Here is a 19,144-nt window from a genome sequence, read left to right as displayed (position 1 = left end):
AGGTAGAGAGTCAGAAGGCTTCTAGACTGAAGAATTCAAGCTTGAGACTGGAGAATCTTAAATTTTCCTTGAGGAAGGGATACTCTAGCTGGAGACATGTCCAGGACTAGACCCAGATACTTCAAGCATTGAGCCGGTTCCATCAACAATTTCTAATGGCCCGGGATCCACCCAAACTTCTGTAACATGAGGACAGTTAGAGATATGGTCTAACAAAGTAAAATTACTGAGTGTAGAGCAGGACCCACCAGTGAGAACAAAACTCTGGAAAGGGCTTCTTATCGTTTGGGACCTTATCGTTAGAGTAAGCAAATCCGACGGGCTGGTGTCCAATGTTAGTTGTTTTACAAAAAAAAAGTACCAAATTAAAGACCACATCCTTGTTGCAGAACACTTCACTGTTTTTTGTTTTTTTTTTAATTAAAAAAGTAGCCCATAAAAAAAGGTGTTAATAGTATTACTAAAACAATATAGTTCTTCATTAAAAAATGTCATATGCCGGAGACCCAGTGGTTGTTTATATTCAGCAAACAGAGTTTTGAACTTTTACGTTTTGATTTGCATATAGCTTAGTATGCATCTGTTACCAAAAATTACTTGAGCTTTCTGATCTACAACAAGCACCAAAAATTGACCCTAATATTTTTCTGGCCAGAAAGACAACAGTCTTCTCTTTGCCTGCATTCTATTTGCCCACCACTCTGTATTCCACTTATTATGGTTCTAGGTCTCCCCCACTACTGTCTCTATTTAGAAGCTGCACACAGCATCCTGCTGATTACAATTTGACCTCATTTACAGATTTACTTATTTAATATACGTGTAGCCGTAGGAGTAATTATTTACCTATTAAACTTCATTTTAGTTGATACTTTTTGTATTGCTAAATTATGAACTGGTTTGAGATCTTAAACAACAATTATAACCTTGCCGGCAAAGTACAAAACTTACAAAGAAGACTCTGTAAAGGATAGAAAGGATAAAATAAAAACTGGATACATTTTGCTCTAGATAAATGGCAATCTAGAGAATATAAAAAAAACATTTTTACATCATGTATGATATGGGGGTACCCATATGGTAATACTGATAAAACTGTAAAGGCTTTTTAGAGGCAATTGTGTACAGAATGACAGTGCCACCTTCTGTGCATAACAGGTGAACCTTTGGTTTACTTCATATATGCAATCATGTTCAGGGAGATTGAAGATAATAGGAATTTCCGTTGCATGTAATTGGATAGTTCAAGGGAACACAACTTCACTCTACAACATTCTACTCCTTTTGTACATCAACCCCAATGGGTTGTAGAACCAGGTGACAGATTTTGTTTTTTTACCTACAATTTCCTAGATATTAATGCCCCTAAGAGAAAGAAAAAAACATTCATAATGTTTGCAGTAAAGTAAAAGGTAACACTCATCCACTAACATTGCACACAACCAACTTAGGTTTTCCTGCAGTATAATTTTCCAGTTTAACACTTAATAAAGCATCATTTTTTTCTCTTTACATAATAAACTATAAATATTTTAGATTGCATATGGAGTTCTGGCAGTCAGATATTCTTTTGCTTATCTTTACTTTAGCTGGTATGAACGGTCTATGGCTTTCTATAGGCCTAAGTCCTCACTTAGGTCTTAGCAAGGTAATCTATGATAGAAATATAGGTAGCCCAAGTCTTTTGGTGGTCTCTCAGATGATGTAACCTTATGATCATTGTAAATAACCCATCTGAAAGACAAAGGCAGAAAATCATTATTTTTAAATGAATTAAAATGTATATTTAGCCAAAAACATGTTTTAAAGTCTGGATGGACTAAGGAACATTTAAAACTCCGGTCAGGTTTTTTTGCTGTCTCCCAATGTGAAGGAAATTCCCTCTTAAACTCTTGGCCCTAGAAAAGTTGTCCCTTTTAAGAAGATTGAACAACTTTAATATTTTAGATTTCCCCTCACTTTCTGTCTCAGCGACAAAGGTCATCAGGACAATGTGGTAAATCTCCCGAATGGGTATTTAGCAATAAAAGCTTGACAGAATCTTACCCTACCCTACTCTTGCAAAACCCTAGATAGAGGTACACTTAAAGGTTCTTACACATTCACAAATTTACTTGTTTACGTGTACAAACCACAAGGTCTGTGCACATACTTTTACATTGCCTCCTCTGCAATCTGGAGTCCCCAAAACACAGGTACGCACAGCAGAAGGACTTCTGCATGAGGCTTAACATTAAGCTCTGGAAACTATTCCCCTGCATTCCATAATGCAATGTGCATGCCTCAGCAATCAATATAAAATTATATGCAATGCATTGTGCAACATTGCTCAGGGTATGTTTGAGGTCCAGCCTAGTGCTGAAGCTGAAGTCTATATGTTTGCATCTAGGTGTGGGGGCTCCATAAGTCCATAAGGTTCTCTATACAGTACTAAAGTTATTGGTGCTTTTATTGCTTTGTATTAGTTTGACATTTAACAATGGTACATGATCTGTATGCTATTAATGTACAGTATATACCCACACCCTTTCAAAAGTGACCTCACTAGTTCTCAGCATTAAAACATAAACAAAGGTCCTGTACATATCATACATACCTTCCCTCTTTTTTAATGTGACAAACATAGTGCCCAGACATGGTAGATGTTCCCACATGGCTGATGAATGCAATAAGTTCATATCCTAAAAAAGCAAATAGTGGTTACAAGATTTAAAATGCAATATATTTTATACAAAGAAATACATTTGAGTTAGTGTAAGCAACCTAACAGACACCTCTGTACAAAGAAAATAATGTAATCAATTCAGCGCTCTCCATGAGTGCTTGCAATTTTACATATCCTGGCTTATACATAAAATTCCCCAAAATTCTATAAAAAGTAAAATTTTGCATTCTAGAAAAGTGTTCCTGAGTAGAAGTAACAAAGGCATGCTCACTTTCAGTTCTGTGACAACTAGGGATGCATCGATACTGTTTTTTCAGTATCGACGACAAGTACCGATATTTTGCTGTCGGTACTCCCGATACCAATGCTTCCGCTGGCATGGAGCCGGCTTCCCGGGAAATCAGGAAGCCGGGCAGTGGGTAATGACACCGGGGAATCCGGCTCCATGTTTAATCAGTTAGATGCTGATTGGCTGGGAAACCGGCTTCCTAGTCAATCAGCATGGAGCCGGCTTCCCGGGCAATCAGAATCTCAACCAGACAATCAGCATGGAGTTGGTTGTTCGGCTGGCTCGATGCTGATTGGCTGGGAACCCAGCTTGCCAGCCAATCAGCATGGAGCAGGCTTTCCGGCCAATCAGGAGGCGGGTCATTACTCGCCGTCCAACTTCCTGAATGCCCGGGAAGCCGCCTCCATGTTCCCCTAGGGCACTGCCGGTCAGAGGAAATCTTTCTCTGACAGGAAGTTCAGAGATTGGAAAAGGTATCGGAGCATTTGGAAGAGTATGAGTTGTCGCCCAAATACTCGGTATCGGCACCGATACTGGTATCGGTATCGGGGCAACCCTAGTGAGAACATAGAAACACATTAGGCAATGATACATGTAATCAAATACTTAGGAGTATTTTACTAGGCATTAAAAGTGAACGTTTCCATTTCTCGAGAATGTAAAAATAGCTGTTTCAAATGCATTTCTCCTTTTCTCAAAACATGCAGCCTAACAGCATTGTTACCAGTGCAAATTGACTTTGACAAATATCAAGAGTTAAAGTGTATCTAAACTCAAAAGCAAAAATGTTATATATTACAGTTTACCAATTCTTAGATGTGGTGGAGACACACCATTTAACACTGTCAGGGCTACTTACAATGGTTAAATTATTTATTTGTGTAAAACCTTTATGTCAAGTCTATTTAAAATCCGATAGTCCATCTAACAGTACCCTCTTCACAGGTTGACAATACTGCTGTCTAAGGGTGGCTCCACTGTGCCTGCATAGAATGGAAGTGCCCTAAGAGAGGAATGTGTTACCGGCCAAATGACCAGGTGAAAATAAAGGAATAAAACTAAAAAAAGAAAATGAATGCAGCCACCACATTTAGGGTTTGTAAACTACAATATACTGTATAATGTTTTTTTTGGGGGGGGGTGAGGATTTAGACATGATTTAAGCCCAAATCTTGAACCCTAACTCTAACTCTAGCCATTAACAAGGTTGTTACAAGAAAGGCAGGGATGTCTTTTGCCTGTAGGTTGTGACTGACAAGGTGGCTTCACCTTCTCTATGCTGTGAGAGTTATGATAATTGGACCCAACAGGGGAACAAATAGGTTTCTGAGTACCCACTGGAACTGAGTTTGTGCTCCCTGGTTATGTGCTGGTGAGTTGATTTACTTGCCCATTATCAATTATACGTTAATAAGCATATAATATATTAGTTCATATTTCGTAGAGTCTTCTGTAAACATTGGCAAAGGAAAAATTGCAGTCACTGTTTTGCAAATATAAAAATGCCCCCCGTTCCATATGTGTATTGCTGCAGAGATATATGGTAGAGTCCAGTTTTTTGCCAGCTCTAGATCAAATCCTGCCATGGTTATTTTCATGGAGTTTGGATGCCTGTCCTGTGTCACGGATTTTCTCCAGATTCCTCCCACACGCCAAAAACACACTTCTAGGTTAATTGTCTTCCTTACAAATTGAACCTAGTGTGAGCTCCATTGGTGGGGGGACATGGAATCTGTATGGTTCTATGTACACTGTAAGGCACTGTCATTGCTACATAAAATACAAGATGTAAATAAGACTCAATAACTACAAGCAGCTAAACGAAAAGAAAACATGTCTGGTTTTTAAAGCTGCTAAAGACTGGCTGCCATGGGCAGATTCCTGTCCTTTTACCCTCTATTCTGGTTTTAGAAGTCAGTCTCTGACCAACCAGGCCACAACAATATTAATTCATATCTTTGATAAACCACAGAAAGCTAGTTAGGTCAAATCTCTAATTAAAGCCAATCTGCCAGTAGTTTGATGTTTGTTAGAGCTAATTGTGTTTTGTTAGTATATCTGCATCACATAAAAAAGACTTGTCAGGAGGGAGGGCATTGGATCATGGCGATATTTATGCAGAACTCTGGAAGAGTAAACTAAATTATGGCCTGTATAATTTTAAGTAAACATTAGTAAGTAATCTAATAAGAAAGTGATGATTTATGTAAGACATGTACCACAACTGGTCCTGGATCATAACTGCTTTCATCACACTGACTTGCAGTATGTGCTAGCAGCAGGAAGTCCAAATACAGATTCCCAGAACAGTTTCAGCAGCCGTTATAAGTAATGTGAAAACTAATGATATTGGACAGCACCTGTTGAGAAATCCAAATGTTGTATATCATTAAATAAAAAATGATGAACACCTGAGGCTCTCAGATTATAGTGAGGTGGACCAATATAAGGTAAACAGTCCTCGAATGAAGTACTGCCAGGACCAGTATTTCCTACTTAATAGATAATGTAGTTACAAATCATTGTTTCTAGAAGAAGTTATTTTGTTTCTTTCTCATTTAAGAACAATTCAAAAATATATACAAAAATCAGTGATATTAAAGTCAAAACGATTTTAAGCCATTTCAAATCACTTATAATGGATGCTGCTCATTGATGTTTAAAAGTTTTAGCTTCTTGAAGAATCAGCTGGTACCCCGAGCACTGGCCCCGATATCCTGCTTAAGGTTGAGTCTTTTCCCTTGTAGGGTCCTATGGAGCCACCTTGTGTGTCCTAGAAAGCATTGTGTGCCTCCGCAAACATACAGGCAAGCTACTCCCTGCTCACCCCTTCTCCATGCTATTAGATGAACAGTTGCTGAAGACTTCTCTGTCTCTTGTGATCTTGTACTGGACAGGAAGTTCAGGGAAGCCGAGCTGAAAGAGTTGGAGTCAGCTGTTTGTAAACATGATGACTAAGTGTTGTGGCAAAAATGTAAAGGCATATTTTTCTGGACAATGTATAGTTTCTTGATCTAGAGTCATTGTTAAAACAAAAAGGTTGAGAGTTTAATTCTACTTTTGCTACTAGGCCAACTTTCAACCCAAAACCGGGGCATGGAGTCATTTATGGAACATGCAAAAAATTGTTTAGAACTTTTAACTCATATCAGTTCAAGATATGAATACCATTGCTTCAATGCATTTCTTGCCATATGTTCTAACTGGTACTTTTTTTTCTCTACTTACTTCCATTTCCATCTTTAATGCGAGGACCTTCATCATTGTTGGTGAGAATTCCATTTTGATTATTCTCAGAATCTACAGATTGTGACGTATTTGCACACTCTTCTTCACTTTCGGGATGAGAGAATATCCAATCCAGAGCACGCTCAAGGTTATTGTTCTGCAATTAAGGATGTATTATTATACAATGTTTGCCAGCCTACCAAACAAATAAGCACATTGTGCGGATTTAAAGTGAAACTGCAGGGAAATGTAATGATGTCACTTAATAGATGCCGCTGCTACCGCTTACACCCATCTTCTGTTTTCTTCCCCGCCAGAGCCAAGTAAAATGCCAAGTACGTCCAGGTATGGAGGAGAATATGACTCTCTTCCCTTCCTCCCATAATGCAGCACTGGCTGCCTAAGAGGACAATCTCTAAGCCCAAGCATTGTCAGGTGAAATACCTTGTACTTCCAAGTATGGGAGAGTATGAGACTCTCTGACTTCCCTCCCATGATACAGTAATGGGCATTCACTATAGGAGGACAATCACTAGACCCAATTGCTGTCACATTGGGGCAGTGGAAGAATCCTTAGCCCAGTGAGATATTTAACCGACCAAATTGAAGCTTACAAGCGGGTTTTATATTTTACACTGGTGGCCAAACGAGCGGAAGAGGAGTGAATGGAAGGCATGTGTATGTAGTGGGGGGATTCATGAACCTGTTCATTTGTTCTGCAAGTGCAAAGTACAGGTTCAATTCAAGCTAAGGATGTTCAGACACCAGTGCTGATACTTGGCATTTTCATGAGAACTACCAGTGTTGCAGACCTGAGACATCCCTGAAACAAAAAAAAGAAAAAAGCTCTGGGACTTAAAGGGGATTTAGGGAGAAAATGCCCAGGGACTCAATGGTTGAAGGATTTACAGATTAACCATTTACAAAAAGAAGTTAGAAATGCCTTATCAGACATATCAACGTTGTTTTCTGCAGCATTTGTATTTACATTCGGCCTATTAGCACATGTGCAGTGAATGCTACATTCGTGGTATGCCTCTGGTGATAACGGTAACAGTTGCCAGTGTGCTTATATCCGCTCTCTTTTCAAGTCCTCAAATGACTGATGTCATAGCTAGTCACCTATGCAACACCATGGGAACTGCAGATCTAAACAGAGGCTAAGGTGCCACCATCTTTGATGGATAGGGGGGTTTAGTTGCACTTGATGCTATTAAAACACATTTGACTTTGTTATATAGCGGAAAGTGTTAGGATATTGGTCATCATCTTTTTTTTCCACAGTAATAAGAAAATATTCTATTATGAACTAACCGTTGCCCTTAGTGCCTGAATTGCCTGATTTCTCTGAAAACCCATAGAGGAGATTAAGGCAACAATCTCTTCTGGAGGCTGGTCAACCAGAGCAGTCTGTTCATATGATGGCAGTGTAGATGCAGCAGCAGCACAGCCAGGAATAGTTAATGGTTCTGCAAAATCTAGTAAAAAAAAAGTGAAATGACTTAAGCAATGACTGAAAAATATACAAACATCAAAGTATAGATAACAGTTATTAATGTTTATGACAACAGAGATCAAAAAACCTTTATATGCTTTATTAGAAGCACTGAAAACTCAGCTTTGCAACTTAGTCAATCTAAGCCTGAACCAGAGAATTAAAAAGTCAAAGACAATATGTTCACACTGATCAGTAATTAAAAGTGCAGCTCTCACAATGCTCCGTTTATACTGACCGGGGTCTTCCATGTGTGCGATTATCCAGTTGAACGCCAATTCTGCCCCCATGCTTCCAGTGTAATACACAGCCTTCCGACATGCCTCCAGAGGGAAGCCCATCTCTGCTAGCTGCATAACTGAAGACTCATCTATGTCAGGAGCTGCATGGAGGTATCAGAAAGGCCATTTAGCGTTTCTGTTACTAGATTGATTTGCCTTAAATTTAGATTCAAGCAAAAGGAGTACCGTATTTGCAAACAGATGATAAATGGTGATTAAAGCCAACTACAGCATATAAAGTCACTAGTGCGGAGAAGGGCTGTAAAATCAACAATGTAAAGAAAAAATATTAACTATATTGTTCCTTGATGCATGCACAAGTCTTATAGGAGCAACTGTACCTAGTCCCCCTATGACATTCTTTAGGCCTAGTCACATGGAAAAAAATTACCAGCTGCAGCAAGAATCCAGCAGATTTCTGTGGCTTGATTTATAGGTGGATGCAATAAGTTGTGGCCGTGAGCCTGTACACAGCAATGACAGGCTGACAGCGGCATCAGCTGTCTGTCGGTGTTCGGATGTAATCACACATGGAGCAATAACCTGCAGTTAAGGACAGATGATCGCCCCAGCATACAACCTGCAGCCGCTGTCATCCTGTCATTGCTTTGTACAGGCTCAGCACCCGAAACCACCTGTGAATCCAACTGCAGGAATCAGCTGGATTGTTGCTGTAGCTGGGCCATTTTTTCCAAGTGAATGAGGTCTAAATTTGACTCAATAACTTGATGGAACTAGTGAAAGAGCACACTGTGGCCAGTATGTTTGATATTATTATGTTCACTTTCACTAGGGACAGCCAACTACAACACAAGGACATGCACAAAATGTCATACAACACTCCATTTAGTGTTTTATTACAACAAAGGTTTTTTCTTTGCTACACTTTTACTGCATTTTTCAATAGTGTGAAAACCACATAGTGGTGCAAATGCCTTTATTAATATAGCATTTTCATGGCAGATGTAAAAGGATTTTTTGTCAAAATATATTCATTCATATGGGGCAAGGGTAAAATTGCCAGTGCTTTCACTTTCAGATTATGAATATGTTAAATAAGGAATTTAAATCCATACTGCATCTCATTACAGCTGTATCTTCCAGGATAGAACATTAAAGGAAACTAAACCCAGGGAAAAGTTTTTTTGGCTATAGAGACTTTGCATGTCCCTTTGCCAGAAAGCCCTTTTCCCTTTCTCCGAGCACTTTTTTTGGGTGTACACTGGCTGTGGTGTATGGCTGTCCAATAGCCTAAGAGAGAAAATGTTAAAATGCAGATGAAATGGAGTGGCAACAAGGTTTTAAGGAGCTGTTAGTCCTGGAGGGGACAAACACATAGGTAATTCTGCCATATAGTGCACATATGAATAGCATTGCGCTGGTGATCCCTGACCCCACTGAGCTATACAAGTATACACTGATCAGCCATAATATTATGACCGCCCACCTAAGACTGAGTAGGTCCCCTCTTTGCTGCCAAGACAGTCCTGATCCATCGAGGCATGGACTCCACTAGACCTCTGAAGTTAAATTGTGATATCTGGCACCAAGCCGTCAGTAGCAGATCCTTGAAGTTGTAAGTTCTGAGGTGGGGCCTCCATGGATCAGACTTGTTTTTCAAGTACATACCACAGATGCTCGGTTAGGGCGAGATGTGGAGAATTTAGAGGACAATTCAACACATCAAAATCATTGTTGTCTTCCTCAAACCATTCTTGAACCATTTTTGCAGTGTACAGGGCACATTATCCTGCTGAAAGAGGGCACTGCCATCAGGAAATTTCTGTTTCCTTGAAGGGGTGTACTTGGTCAGCAACAATGTTTAGGTAGGTGCTACATGTCAGAGTAACATCCACATGAATGGCAGGTTCCAAGGTTTCCCAGCAGAACATTGCCCAAAGTATCACACTGCCTCCACAGCCTTGCGTTCTTGCCATAGTGCATATTGGTGCCATCTCTTCTCCAGGTAAGTGACACACACACACACAGCCATCCACATGATATAAAAAAAATGTGATTCACCAGACCAGGCCACCATCTTCCATTGCTCCGTGGTCAAGTTGTGATGATGCACACGTGTCCATTGTAGGCACTTTTGGCTATCGAAACCAGCATCAACGGTTTCAGCAATTTGAGCTACAATAGCTCTTCTATTAGCCTTTGCTCCCCATGTGCATCAAACAGCATCAGAGCCGAAATGCTATTAGCAGGACTGCTCAGTAAATCTAATTTTTTTTAAAGGCTGTAAATGGTCGCTTCAGCAGTCGCACCCACATAATGTGTAAAGTTGGTGGCTGCTGCTTAACCAAGTACCAGTTCTACAGATGCAACCTGGCTGCCAAATGGCTCTCAATGGCAACCGGTGACCTCCTATAACCCCTGTGTTATGCCTTGATGATAAAACAAAACCAAGGAAAAACTGTTAAAGAAAAAATTACTACTGCTATAAAACTAAACATACAAAGCAGTGGCAGAGCCAAAGGAGTGGAATCTAATGTAAATATTCTCTAAAAATATAACTGGCGTGAAGCAACTCAAGAGAATTGTGGCTTGTTGAGATAAATAGAAAACATTTTTATAATGCCTATGAATTTATATTTATAGTGCGTGTTCATCATACTTATAAATTACATGGTATATTGCAAATAAATGCAAACAAAAAAGTCAAAAGGCAGGAATACATACGTTCCAAGTATTGGTTCCTAAAACGATCTGAAAATACATTAAAAAAAGGAATATTTTTTTTGAAGGCCAGGAAGAACTATTTATGACTTTATAAACTGCTCATTATTATATTATTGAAATCTATTTCTACATACACATCAAGTTTACCACAAAAAGTGACCAGGATTATGATAAATTGTAACACTGTAACAAAGGTGCGTAAATAGTTGCACAAACTATGTTAACAAAAAAAACAAGTGATCATTAACAGCACCCTAGCAGTGTTGCAGCTTGTCCCATCCTCTCCACCTTTGCTGGACAGCTTGGTCTATATGTACATTTTGAGAAAAATATAAATAGAAGCAAGGTTCTACAAGGTTTCAATTAGGAAGAGCAAGAAAAGGTTAATAATGAGAGAGACTGACAATTCATAATCCATATCTTTATGATATCTATCCACATCTATATGATATTAAAGTATGTGAAATAAAAAATGTATGAGAAAATTATTGTTTGATCAAATAAACACAATTGAAGTAACTAATACATCTTCCTAAAATGCTCCCAAAATGCCTGCTCATGTGTCCTTTTCATCTTTTAGGCTTACTTATAAACATAGGGTTGGATGTTAAATAGATTCTTTGGCCACTGCTAACAGCAAAGAAAACCTGAAATATGTTAATCTACCTTTTGGATCATCTGGGATAACAATAGGGGGAGCAATGTTTGGAAGCTCCTCTTCTTCTGGCTGCAGGCCTTTTGCTCGGAAATGGTTTACATCTAGGATATCTGGCATATTTACTGTGACATCTGAAATAAAAAAACTAAAAATTGTAGATCATGTCTGCTCACCAAATTACTTCATATGCCATACTGTTTACACAACTAAAAGACATAGTAATGCACCTACTACAAAAACTTGCCACCTACCAAGTTTCTTGGGCACCCAGTCAAGACCAAATGTAAACTTCTTAATTTGAATTACCAAGTATTCAGGGAATGAAGCAAAACGAGAAGTCCTAGAGAATAAACATTGCACAATATTAAACTAAATCAAGAAAATCATCTGAAGTCATAGCTGCAAATCTGTAATAGCATACCTACATTTGCCAATCAGAAATTTTCATCTCAGTTTAAGAGGAAAAAGATTGGATTTTCAGCAGTTGCTATTTATTATCCTTATTGTTATCATTATAGCTACACATAACAAAGGGGCGAGGAGTGCCTGGCCACAATGGATTGGTGTGCATCACTGACAGTTTTGCACAGGCTTGCTCAAACTCGGTTCACATCAAGCCCACACACATCTTTGGTCCTGAATGGGAAGGACTGGTTCATTAGATTCACCTGGTGAAATCTCAATGTTCTGATAAGGAAAGCTGCAGGGCATGCATCCTTTTATAAGTAGTTAACCCTTCGGGAGTAGCTCCCCAAAGCATTGGCATGAAGCCTTTCTGGAGAGTTTCCATACAACTGTAGTGTACATAAAGCATCCAGGTTGCCATAATGCATTGAAATATTTTACTAAAATAACAGCAGCTGCAGATTACAATGGAAAGGTAATTTTAATAGCATTACATTATAATATGGCTTGTGTAACAACTGTATAAGCTATTTTTCTACTTATTCAAAAGTGGAGTTCTCCTTTAATGACTTTTGAGGCGCAATAACTCTTTGGCTTCTATGTTGGTAGTCTGGAACATTTTGAAATCACATCTTAGAGGGCTACTTGTGAAACAAATGTTGGCTGTTACAAGCAAATACAAAGAAATGGGAGAGGAATCTATTGGTACAAGTGAAGAGAGTGGAAGAGGCATATAATATTAACCCCTCTATTATTTATTTGAAGAACTGAAGAAGGCGGAACATAGTTTTGGTTCTTTTTTTTGTTTTAAAGCAGCGTTATTTTGAAGAGGGAGATAAAGTTGGAAATCGAATAGCCACTATAACATGGGCTCAGCAGCCACCTTCTGATACTGGGGGCAAAAGAAGATGCAATAAAGTAGATGCATTTCACTGATTTTAAAGTACTTCTATACTTTCCAAATGGGCATATTCAGACCAACAACTAGATAATGATTTAGAACGGATAACAACACAAGCTCTTGAATTAGGAGGAACAGATTACTTCTTTCACTTGAGCTAGAAATAGTGATGGATACACCCCCCAAAATAATGAGGCCCCTGGGGGGGATGATGATCTTCCGGCAGAGGTGTATAATACTTCTCTAGCCATAAATATTAGGTACTATTAATGGATTGTTTCAGTTTAACTCACTACCATCCTGCACTGTATGTATGAGTCAAATTTAAAGATGTGATTTATCTTGATTTGTACCGCCCCAATATCTTTGCTTACAGTAGTTGATAAATTAATAGCTAAAATCTTAGCAAATTGCCTGGTTGTGGTAATGCACAACACTATCAATCCTGACCACGCAGGATCCATGCCTAATAAATCTAAGGCTCTTATTATTAAATTACTTGTTTTGTAAACATACAAATGCTTCTGGATAATATTGAAGCTAGAGAAAGATTATGCTTAGATGCAACTAAAGGCTTTAATAGAATCAGATGGGCCTATTTATAGGCTGTTAAGGAAAACAAATATTTTGGCCCCAAATTTATCAAGGTGGTTAAAATTCTATACCAGCATACTTGAATAAGAATGAATATTTGTTTGTCCCCTCAATGTGTTAATCTCTGCTAACCCTGAGATATACACCTCATTAAATGTTGATCCACTTATTGCCATATTAAGCGTACATTGTAAGACATGGTGTACACTTCATTGTTCTTCACTGGCAGATCTAATCTTATAAAGATGATTTGGATGCCCCAATTACTATATGTACTTTATAATTCATTAGTGCGGATTGCAAAGACTACTTTTAGAACAAATAGTATCTTTAAAGATCTTTTATTGGAAATCTAAATCACAAATAGAAACATTACAGCATCTACATTTTGTGGTAGATATTGCTACCCCCAATCCATGGATATATTATTTAGATGCATAGGTGAAGCATTTTGCTGGCTGGGGTTAGCGATTCCACCTTTTGTATCAATGAATCTATATTTATGGAAGAGGTTTATCTGCTAGAGGTGGGGACTTTGTATTACCTGGATCCTGCCCAATTTTTTCAGTTGGTGAACCAAATTTGGAGATTGGTGAAAGAATTACTAGGGATAAATGGGTTTATTTATTTTACATCTATTTAGGGTAAACATATGTATAAGGAAGTGTCAATTTTGGAGGGATTTAACGGAATGACTTAAAGGTGCCCACACACCTTACAATTTATATGCAGATTTTCTGTGGTCAGATGGAAAAAGTGCAACAGATTGGCCCAGGTGGAGATGACTCCATCCACACAGTTAAGTGTAGATGGAGGAATCTGTTGCACCTTTTCCATCTGACCACAGAAAATCTGCAGATAATTGTAAGGTGTGTGGGCAGCTTTAGGTTTGGTACACATTGGTAACAATATTAAAGCTGTTAACTTAGCTTTTTCCCCTTTTCATTTTTTGGAACAGAGGCATGGGACAGATTAGAAGGTGTAATGTTCTAAATGATACATGATAATTATCTCCTAGAACCCATAGTTCACAGGCATAAATATCATTTAGGTGTGCTATAGCTCCTGCAAGAAATGAGGATTTATCATGTCTCGTTCATCGTTTAATGACATTAAGGGGCCTATTTATATGAGCTATAGCAGGTGTGGTAATGTTTGCGAATTGGCTGCTGCATTGATTTTTATCACCATATCTGTATAAAATATATTAAACACTAGTAATGTTCAGGGTACATAAAGGGTCTATTTATAAACAATTCGCTGAGCCATTTATTCTGCAAATATCTGTGAATGTTTGTTCTGTGTTAATGGATGCACAAAACTAACTTCCTTCGTACATTTCAATTACATTCAATGTAAATCTGAATGCCTTCATGTAATACCACATTATGGCCACTAGATGGCTGATGAGCATAAACAAAAAAAATTGCTATGTTCCTCAGCTGAACAAATGTTCATGGGGTTTTGCAAGGTGAATGGCCCTGGCAATTGTTAATAAATACACCCCTAAATGTTTTATGCATCTTTGTGAATTGTGCCTTAAAAGATACAAGCTATATAAGGTACAATTTTTTTAAAAAAGCATTTTTTGTTTTGTTTACTGTGGTTAGAGCAGGGAATGGTTAAAAACAGTTTTTTTTGTTGCGATCTATGTGCTATTGGGGATTCATCCCTTCACCACTCGTCCCAAATACCCAACAGGAAGTAAACACTCCAAAGTGATGGAAATCCCCTTTCAGACAGTTGTCACCAGCCCAGTGGAATGCTTTCTATCCAATCCTGTTCTGGTAACAACTAACATTTTTGATTTACCCTCACTTTCACTCCTGGTAACAGTGATCAAAAATAAAGAGTTTAAATATCTCTAACGGGCACAGAAAACTGCAATAAAAACCTGGCAGGTGTTTCATCCTTCCCTACTCTATCCAAAACTAGAAAAAAAAAAAGAAAGTTAAGGTTTAGAACCACTTCAACCACTTGCTGGCCAGGGTGTTAACCCCCCTTCTTGTCCAGGCCATTTTTCAGTATTTAGCACTGTGGTACTTTTACTGATATTTATTCCGTCATGCAACGCTGCACTGAAATTAATTTTATACCATTTTTTGAGGACAGTTAAGGCTTTCTTTTGGTGGTATGTAATCACCACTGCGGTTTTTATTTTTTACTATTATAGTGAAAAAGCACTGAAATTTTTGAAAGAAAAAACTATTTTCCCTACGTTATGCTATGAAACACTTATATTTACCCAAATGTTATGCTCCTTAGCAAATTTTGGGTAAAATATAAAAGACGGGGTCACGTCTGGTAAATAGAAACATGTCAAGATTTATTATTGTGCGCACCTGCAAAATCGCATAAAACCATACCTAAAATTGGCCATTAGCGGCGCTTTAAAAGCTTTTACTACTCATCAATTTTATCAGTCATCAATAGCCCTAGAATTATTGCTCTCACTTCGACATTGGTGGTGATATGTAACATGTGTTCCGTAATCTTTGTTTTCACACGTAGGAGCACACGACACGTATTTACGTTTATATGTGCATGAATGCGCGGGAGGTGGGACCTACATTTTTTTTGTGTTTTTTTACTTTTGTTTTAATAAGTGACTTTAATTTTTTTTTTTTTACACTCAAATTTATTGCTATCACATAGGAGGCTAACAAGCCCCGTATGTAATAACAAATATACAATGACCGGTCCTCTTTATGGAGAGATTAGGGGTCATCTAGGGACCCCCAAAGAAGCTGATGAAGCAGAGATCTGCTTCACCAGCTTCTTCTCTGGCTATAGCAGCCAGAGAAATTACAGCTAAAGGCAAAATGATGTAATACACATCACTTCCGCCTTCAAGCATTGGAGGAGAAATCAGCAGTGGGGGAATGCTGATCTCTCCTCCATTCCTAGTGCAAGAAGCTGCTGTGCTGGTCCCAGGCCGGCAGGGAGGACAGCGGAGCACGGGATAAGCGGCAGTGGTGTGGGGGGGCGGTGGAGGCGTGGGGAGCGCAGAGGGCAGCTGCACATTGTTTGACATCGTACAAGCGAACGGGCCGCTATGGAGCGGCCCGAACATTTGTATATCACAGCCGGTACCGGCTGTCAAAATAATTTTGCGGGATTCTGCTTGGGCACACTTGAGCAGAAAAAAATAAATCACGTACAGGTACGTCCACCCGTCGGGAAGAGTCTGCCATCCGTGTATTTACAACAGGCGGACGGCAAGCGGTTAAAAGGAAAATGGAATGCATTTGTGGCTTATGTGGTTGTGAGGACTCACTTAACACCTGCAGACTTGGCTTGCAGAGCACTGCTCCAGAAGTCATCCACATTCTCAGGTTCTGAGAAGGCTTGAAGACAGGCACTGAAGGGTATCTTGGCGCGCACAAGTTCAGGCAGCGGCCTTTTTGCACTTTCTGCTTCTCTTCTTTTTAAATCATAGGCAATCAGCTCATCTGAAGAAAAAATATTGCTATTTATGAATGAACAAAAATATGATACAAGTATGTCTATGTCCATGTTTTCTGTTTAGTATTGCCTAGGGATGCACTGATACCGATACTAGTATCAATGCAGATACCAAGTATTAAATGCTCTTGATACGGAAATTCGGGTATCAGGAAGTCAGGTGGCGAGTCATTACACGCAGCCCAGCGTCCGGCTCCATGCTCCCATGTCACTAGGGAGCATGAAGCTGGCTTCCTGATTGGCCAGGAAGCTGACTCCATGCTCCTTCGTCACTTGGTGACGAGGGAGCATGAAGCCGGCTTTCCGGCCAATCTGGAAGCTGGACAGCGTGTAATGACTCACCTCCCGGCTTCCTGATTTGTCAGGAAGTTGGCTGATCAGGAAGCCAGGCGGCGAATCATTACCTGCCCCCCAGCTTCCTGATTGGCCAGAAAGCCGGCTCCATGCTTCCTCGTCATCTGGTGATGAGGGAGCATGGAGCTGGCTTCGCGGCTAATCAGGAAGCCAGGAAGCAAGTCATTAAACGCCGCCCGGCTTCCTTAATAGGACTTCCGATATCACTATTGGGTATCGGTGAGTAGCGGAAAAAAAATAAAAATATTGGTATCTGTGCATCCTTAGTATTGCCCTGACATGATTCTATGATACATTTTACAGAAGAAACTATATATATATATATATATACATACACACACACACACACATATGTGTGTGTGTGTGTATGTGTCTGTGTGTTTATGTGTATGTATGTATGTATCTATGCATGTATGTATATATCTATCTCAAGTTGCAAAATCATTTTTTTTTGCTGAAATGAAAAGTTTCCTCCTGGACATTGTACATTTTCTGAAGGAGCTATGTTCCCTGTTTATTATATACCCTTTCTTCTAAGGGATATCATATACCCTCTAAAGTTTCCTTACCTTTATTTGTTGCAGCCTCCATTGCCACAGGTAACTGCATGATATAATCCACTCTCTCTGTATAGCGTACTTTCCGTGACTGACAACATTGTGTCCGTTCCTCCACCAAAAACCTGAAGACATCACTGGGAGTTTCTGAGCCTGAGCTATTTCTCTATAAAGCAAACAAGCATGTCATCTAAACACACATCATACAAACATGAACCAAATGGGCGACTCACTAGCATAATGGGGGTATCCAAGGAAAGGAATTGAGGAACACTAGATTAATCTACAGGTAAAGAAAGAAACATTTTATACCCAGCCCAGAATATAGAGATCAGAAGACTGAGAACTATGCAGTATGGATAAATAGTCTGCCTTTCAAGTGCAACACATTTATTGTACTTTTTTTTTTTTTTTTTTTTTTTTTTTTACACCCTCTTAAAAGTGAATGTACATTTCAAAAACATATATTTTTACACATTGAGAAAAGAAATGCAGAACAGATAAATTCAACGAAAACACTATATTTACCTCTACAAGATTAATAAGGTGCAGGAAAAATTCTTGTGCATCTTGTTGTCTATTTGAAGAGAATTCTAAATGGCCTTTACTTATTAGTGCTTTGAACATCCGAGTTGTAATTCCCTTTAGATGAGGCTTAAAACATAAGACACAAACGGGGGGAAAAAATGAAGCATCATAAAACTACCACACAGAATATAAACACATACAGTATATTTGGTAAATACAGGTTGAAATACTGAGTGTATACAATAAATATTTAGATAACCTAAAAATAATACACATTTAAAATACTACACATTTGAGATGATTTTAAAGGTCTAATATGTAAAATGATACATTTGTAGATAACATGCATCACATCACGTCATGGTTATATTTGCCTTGATAAAACCATTGGAATTTAGAAAAACATGTTGGGTCTATTTTTTTTATTTCCAGTCCACAATGTTTTTTTAGTTCCAGCTGAAGCCTACTAGAAGAATAGGTATCTCCCTTCCCAAAGGAAAACTGAGTTGCTATTGTCAACATAGTTGCAGGTTCAAACTGCAGTTTTGGAAACCTACTATTGTTGGTATCAAACTACTCCTATCTGATAATCAGGACATGCACGCACTTCCCACTACTGTCCTTAAAACCAATGCTGAGAGGGACATGAATTTGATTACTGCTGCAATGTGGGGCTTTTTTACCTTTAATAATTATGTTTCATAGTTTGTAGATGATCTCCATGTGTCAACATGCTATATAGTTTTGATTTATTGGATTACTCTCCCAAAGGACCGACAAAACATTTTGCGTTTATTTTTTCTTTATATATATAACCCAAGCAGCATTATATACACGGATCCTGAAATAGTGCTACATTTTAATTTACAGTTCTGATATGTAAATTTAATTTATACTAGTACATCTGTAATAACTCTTTTGTGCCATGCATACAACATAAGAGCAGTGGCACAGAAAAGCTGAACAGAGATAAAAAAGGATTACAGATCAGAAGCAACAACGGTATATATATATATATATATATATCAGGTCCCAGCCA

General features: G+C 38.6%; 1 protein-coding gene across 1 annotated transcript in view; it reads right to left on the bottom strand.

Moving 5' to 3' along the window:
- Positions 1-1,610: 1,610 nt before the first annotated feature.
- The window catches only part of USP13 (ubiquitin specific peptidase 13 (isopeptidase T-3)), a 73,555-nt gene continuing 56,021 nt past the window's right edge, over positions 1,611-19,144 (bottom strand). Inside the window, exons 11-21 of the mRNA XM_018554890.1 lie at positions 18,106-18,231; positions 17,590-17,743; positions 16,479-16,653; positions 11,553-11,641; positions 11,310-11,432; positions 10,644-10,670; positions 7,916-8,059; positions 7,497-7,660; positions 6,183-6,339; positions 2,597-2,681; positions 1,611-1,734 (exon numbers count right to left, since the gene is read on the bottom strand). Coding sequence (XP_018410392.1) covers positions 1,641-1,734; positions 2,597-2,681; positions 6,183-6,339; positions 7,497-7,660; positions 7,916-8,059; positions 10,644-10,670; positions 11,310-11,432; positions 11,553-11,641; positions 16,479-16,653; positions 17,590-17,743; positions 18,106-18,231 — 1,338 coding nt within the window. The 3' untranslated portion in view covers positions 1,611-1,640. The remainder of the gene's footprint in view (positions 1,735-2,596; positions 2,682-6,182; positions 6,340-7,496; positions 7,661-7,915; positions 8,060-10,643; positions 10,671-11,309; positions 11,433-11,552; positions 11,642-16,478; positions 16,654-17,589; positions 17,744-18,105; positions 18,232-19,144) is intronic.

This window comes from Nanorana parkeri, unplaced genomic scaffold (genome assembly GCF_000935625.1).
Source record: "Nanorana parkeri isolate BGI_ZX_2015 unplaced genomic scaffold, ASM93562v1 scaffold177, whole genome shotgun sequence".
NCBI lineage: Eukaryota > Metazoa > Chordata > Amphibia > Anura > Dicroglossidae > Nanorana > Nanorana parkeri.
This window is presented reverse-complemented; position numbering and strand designations above follow the sequence as displayed.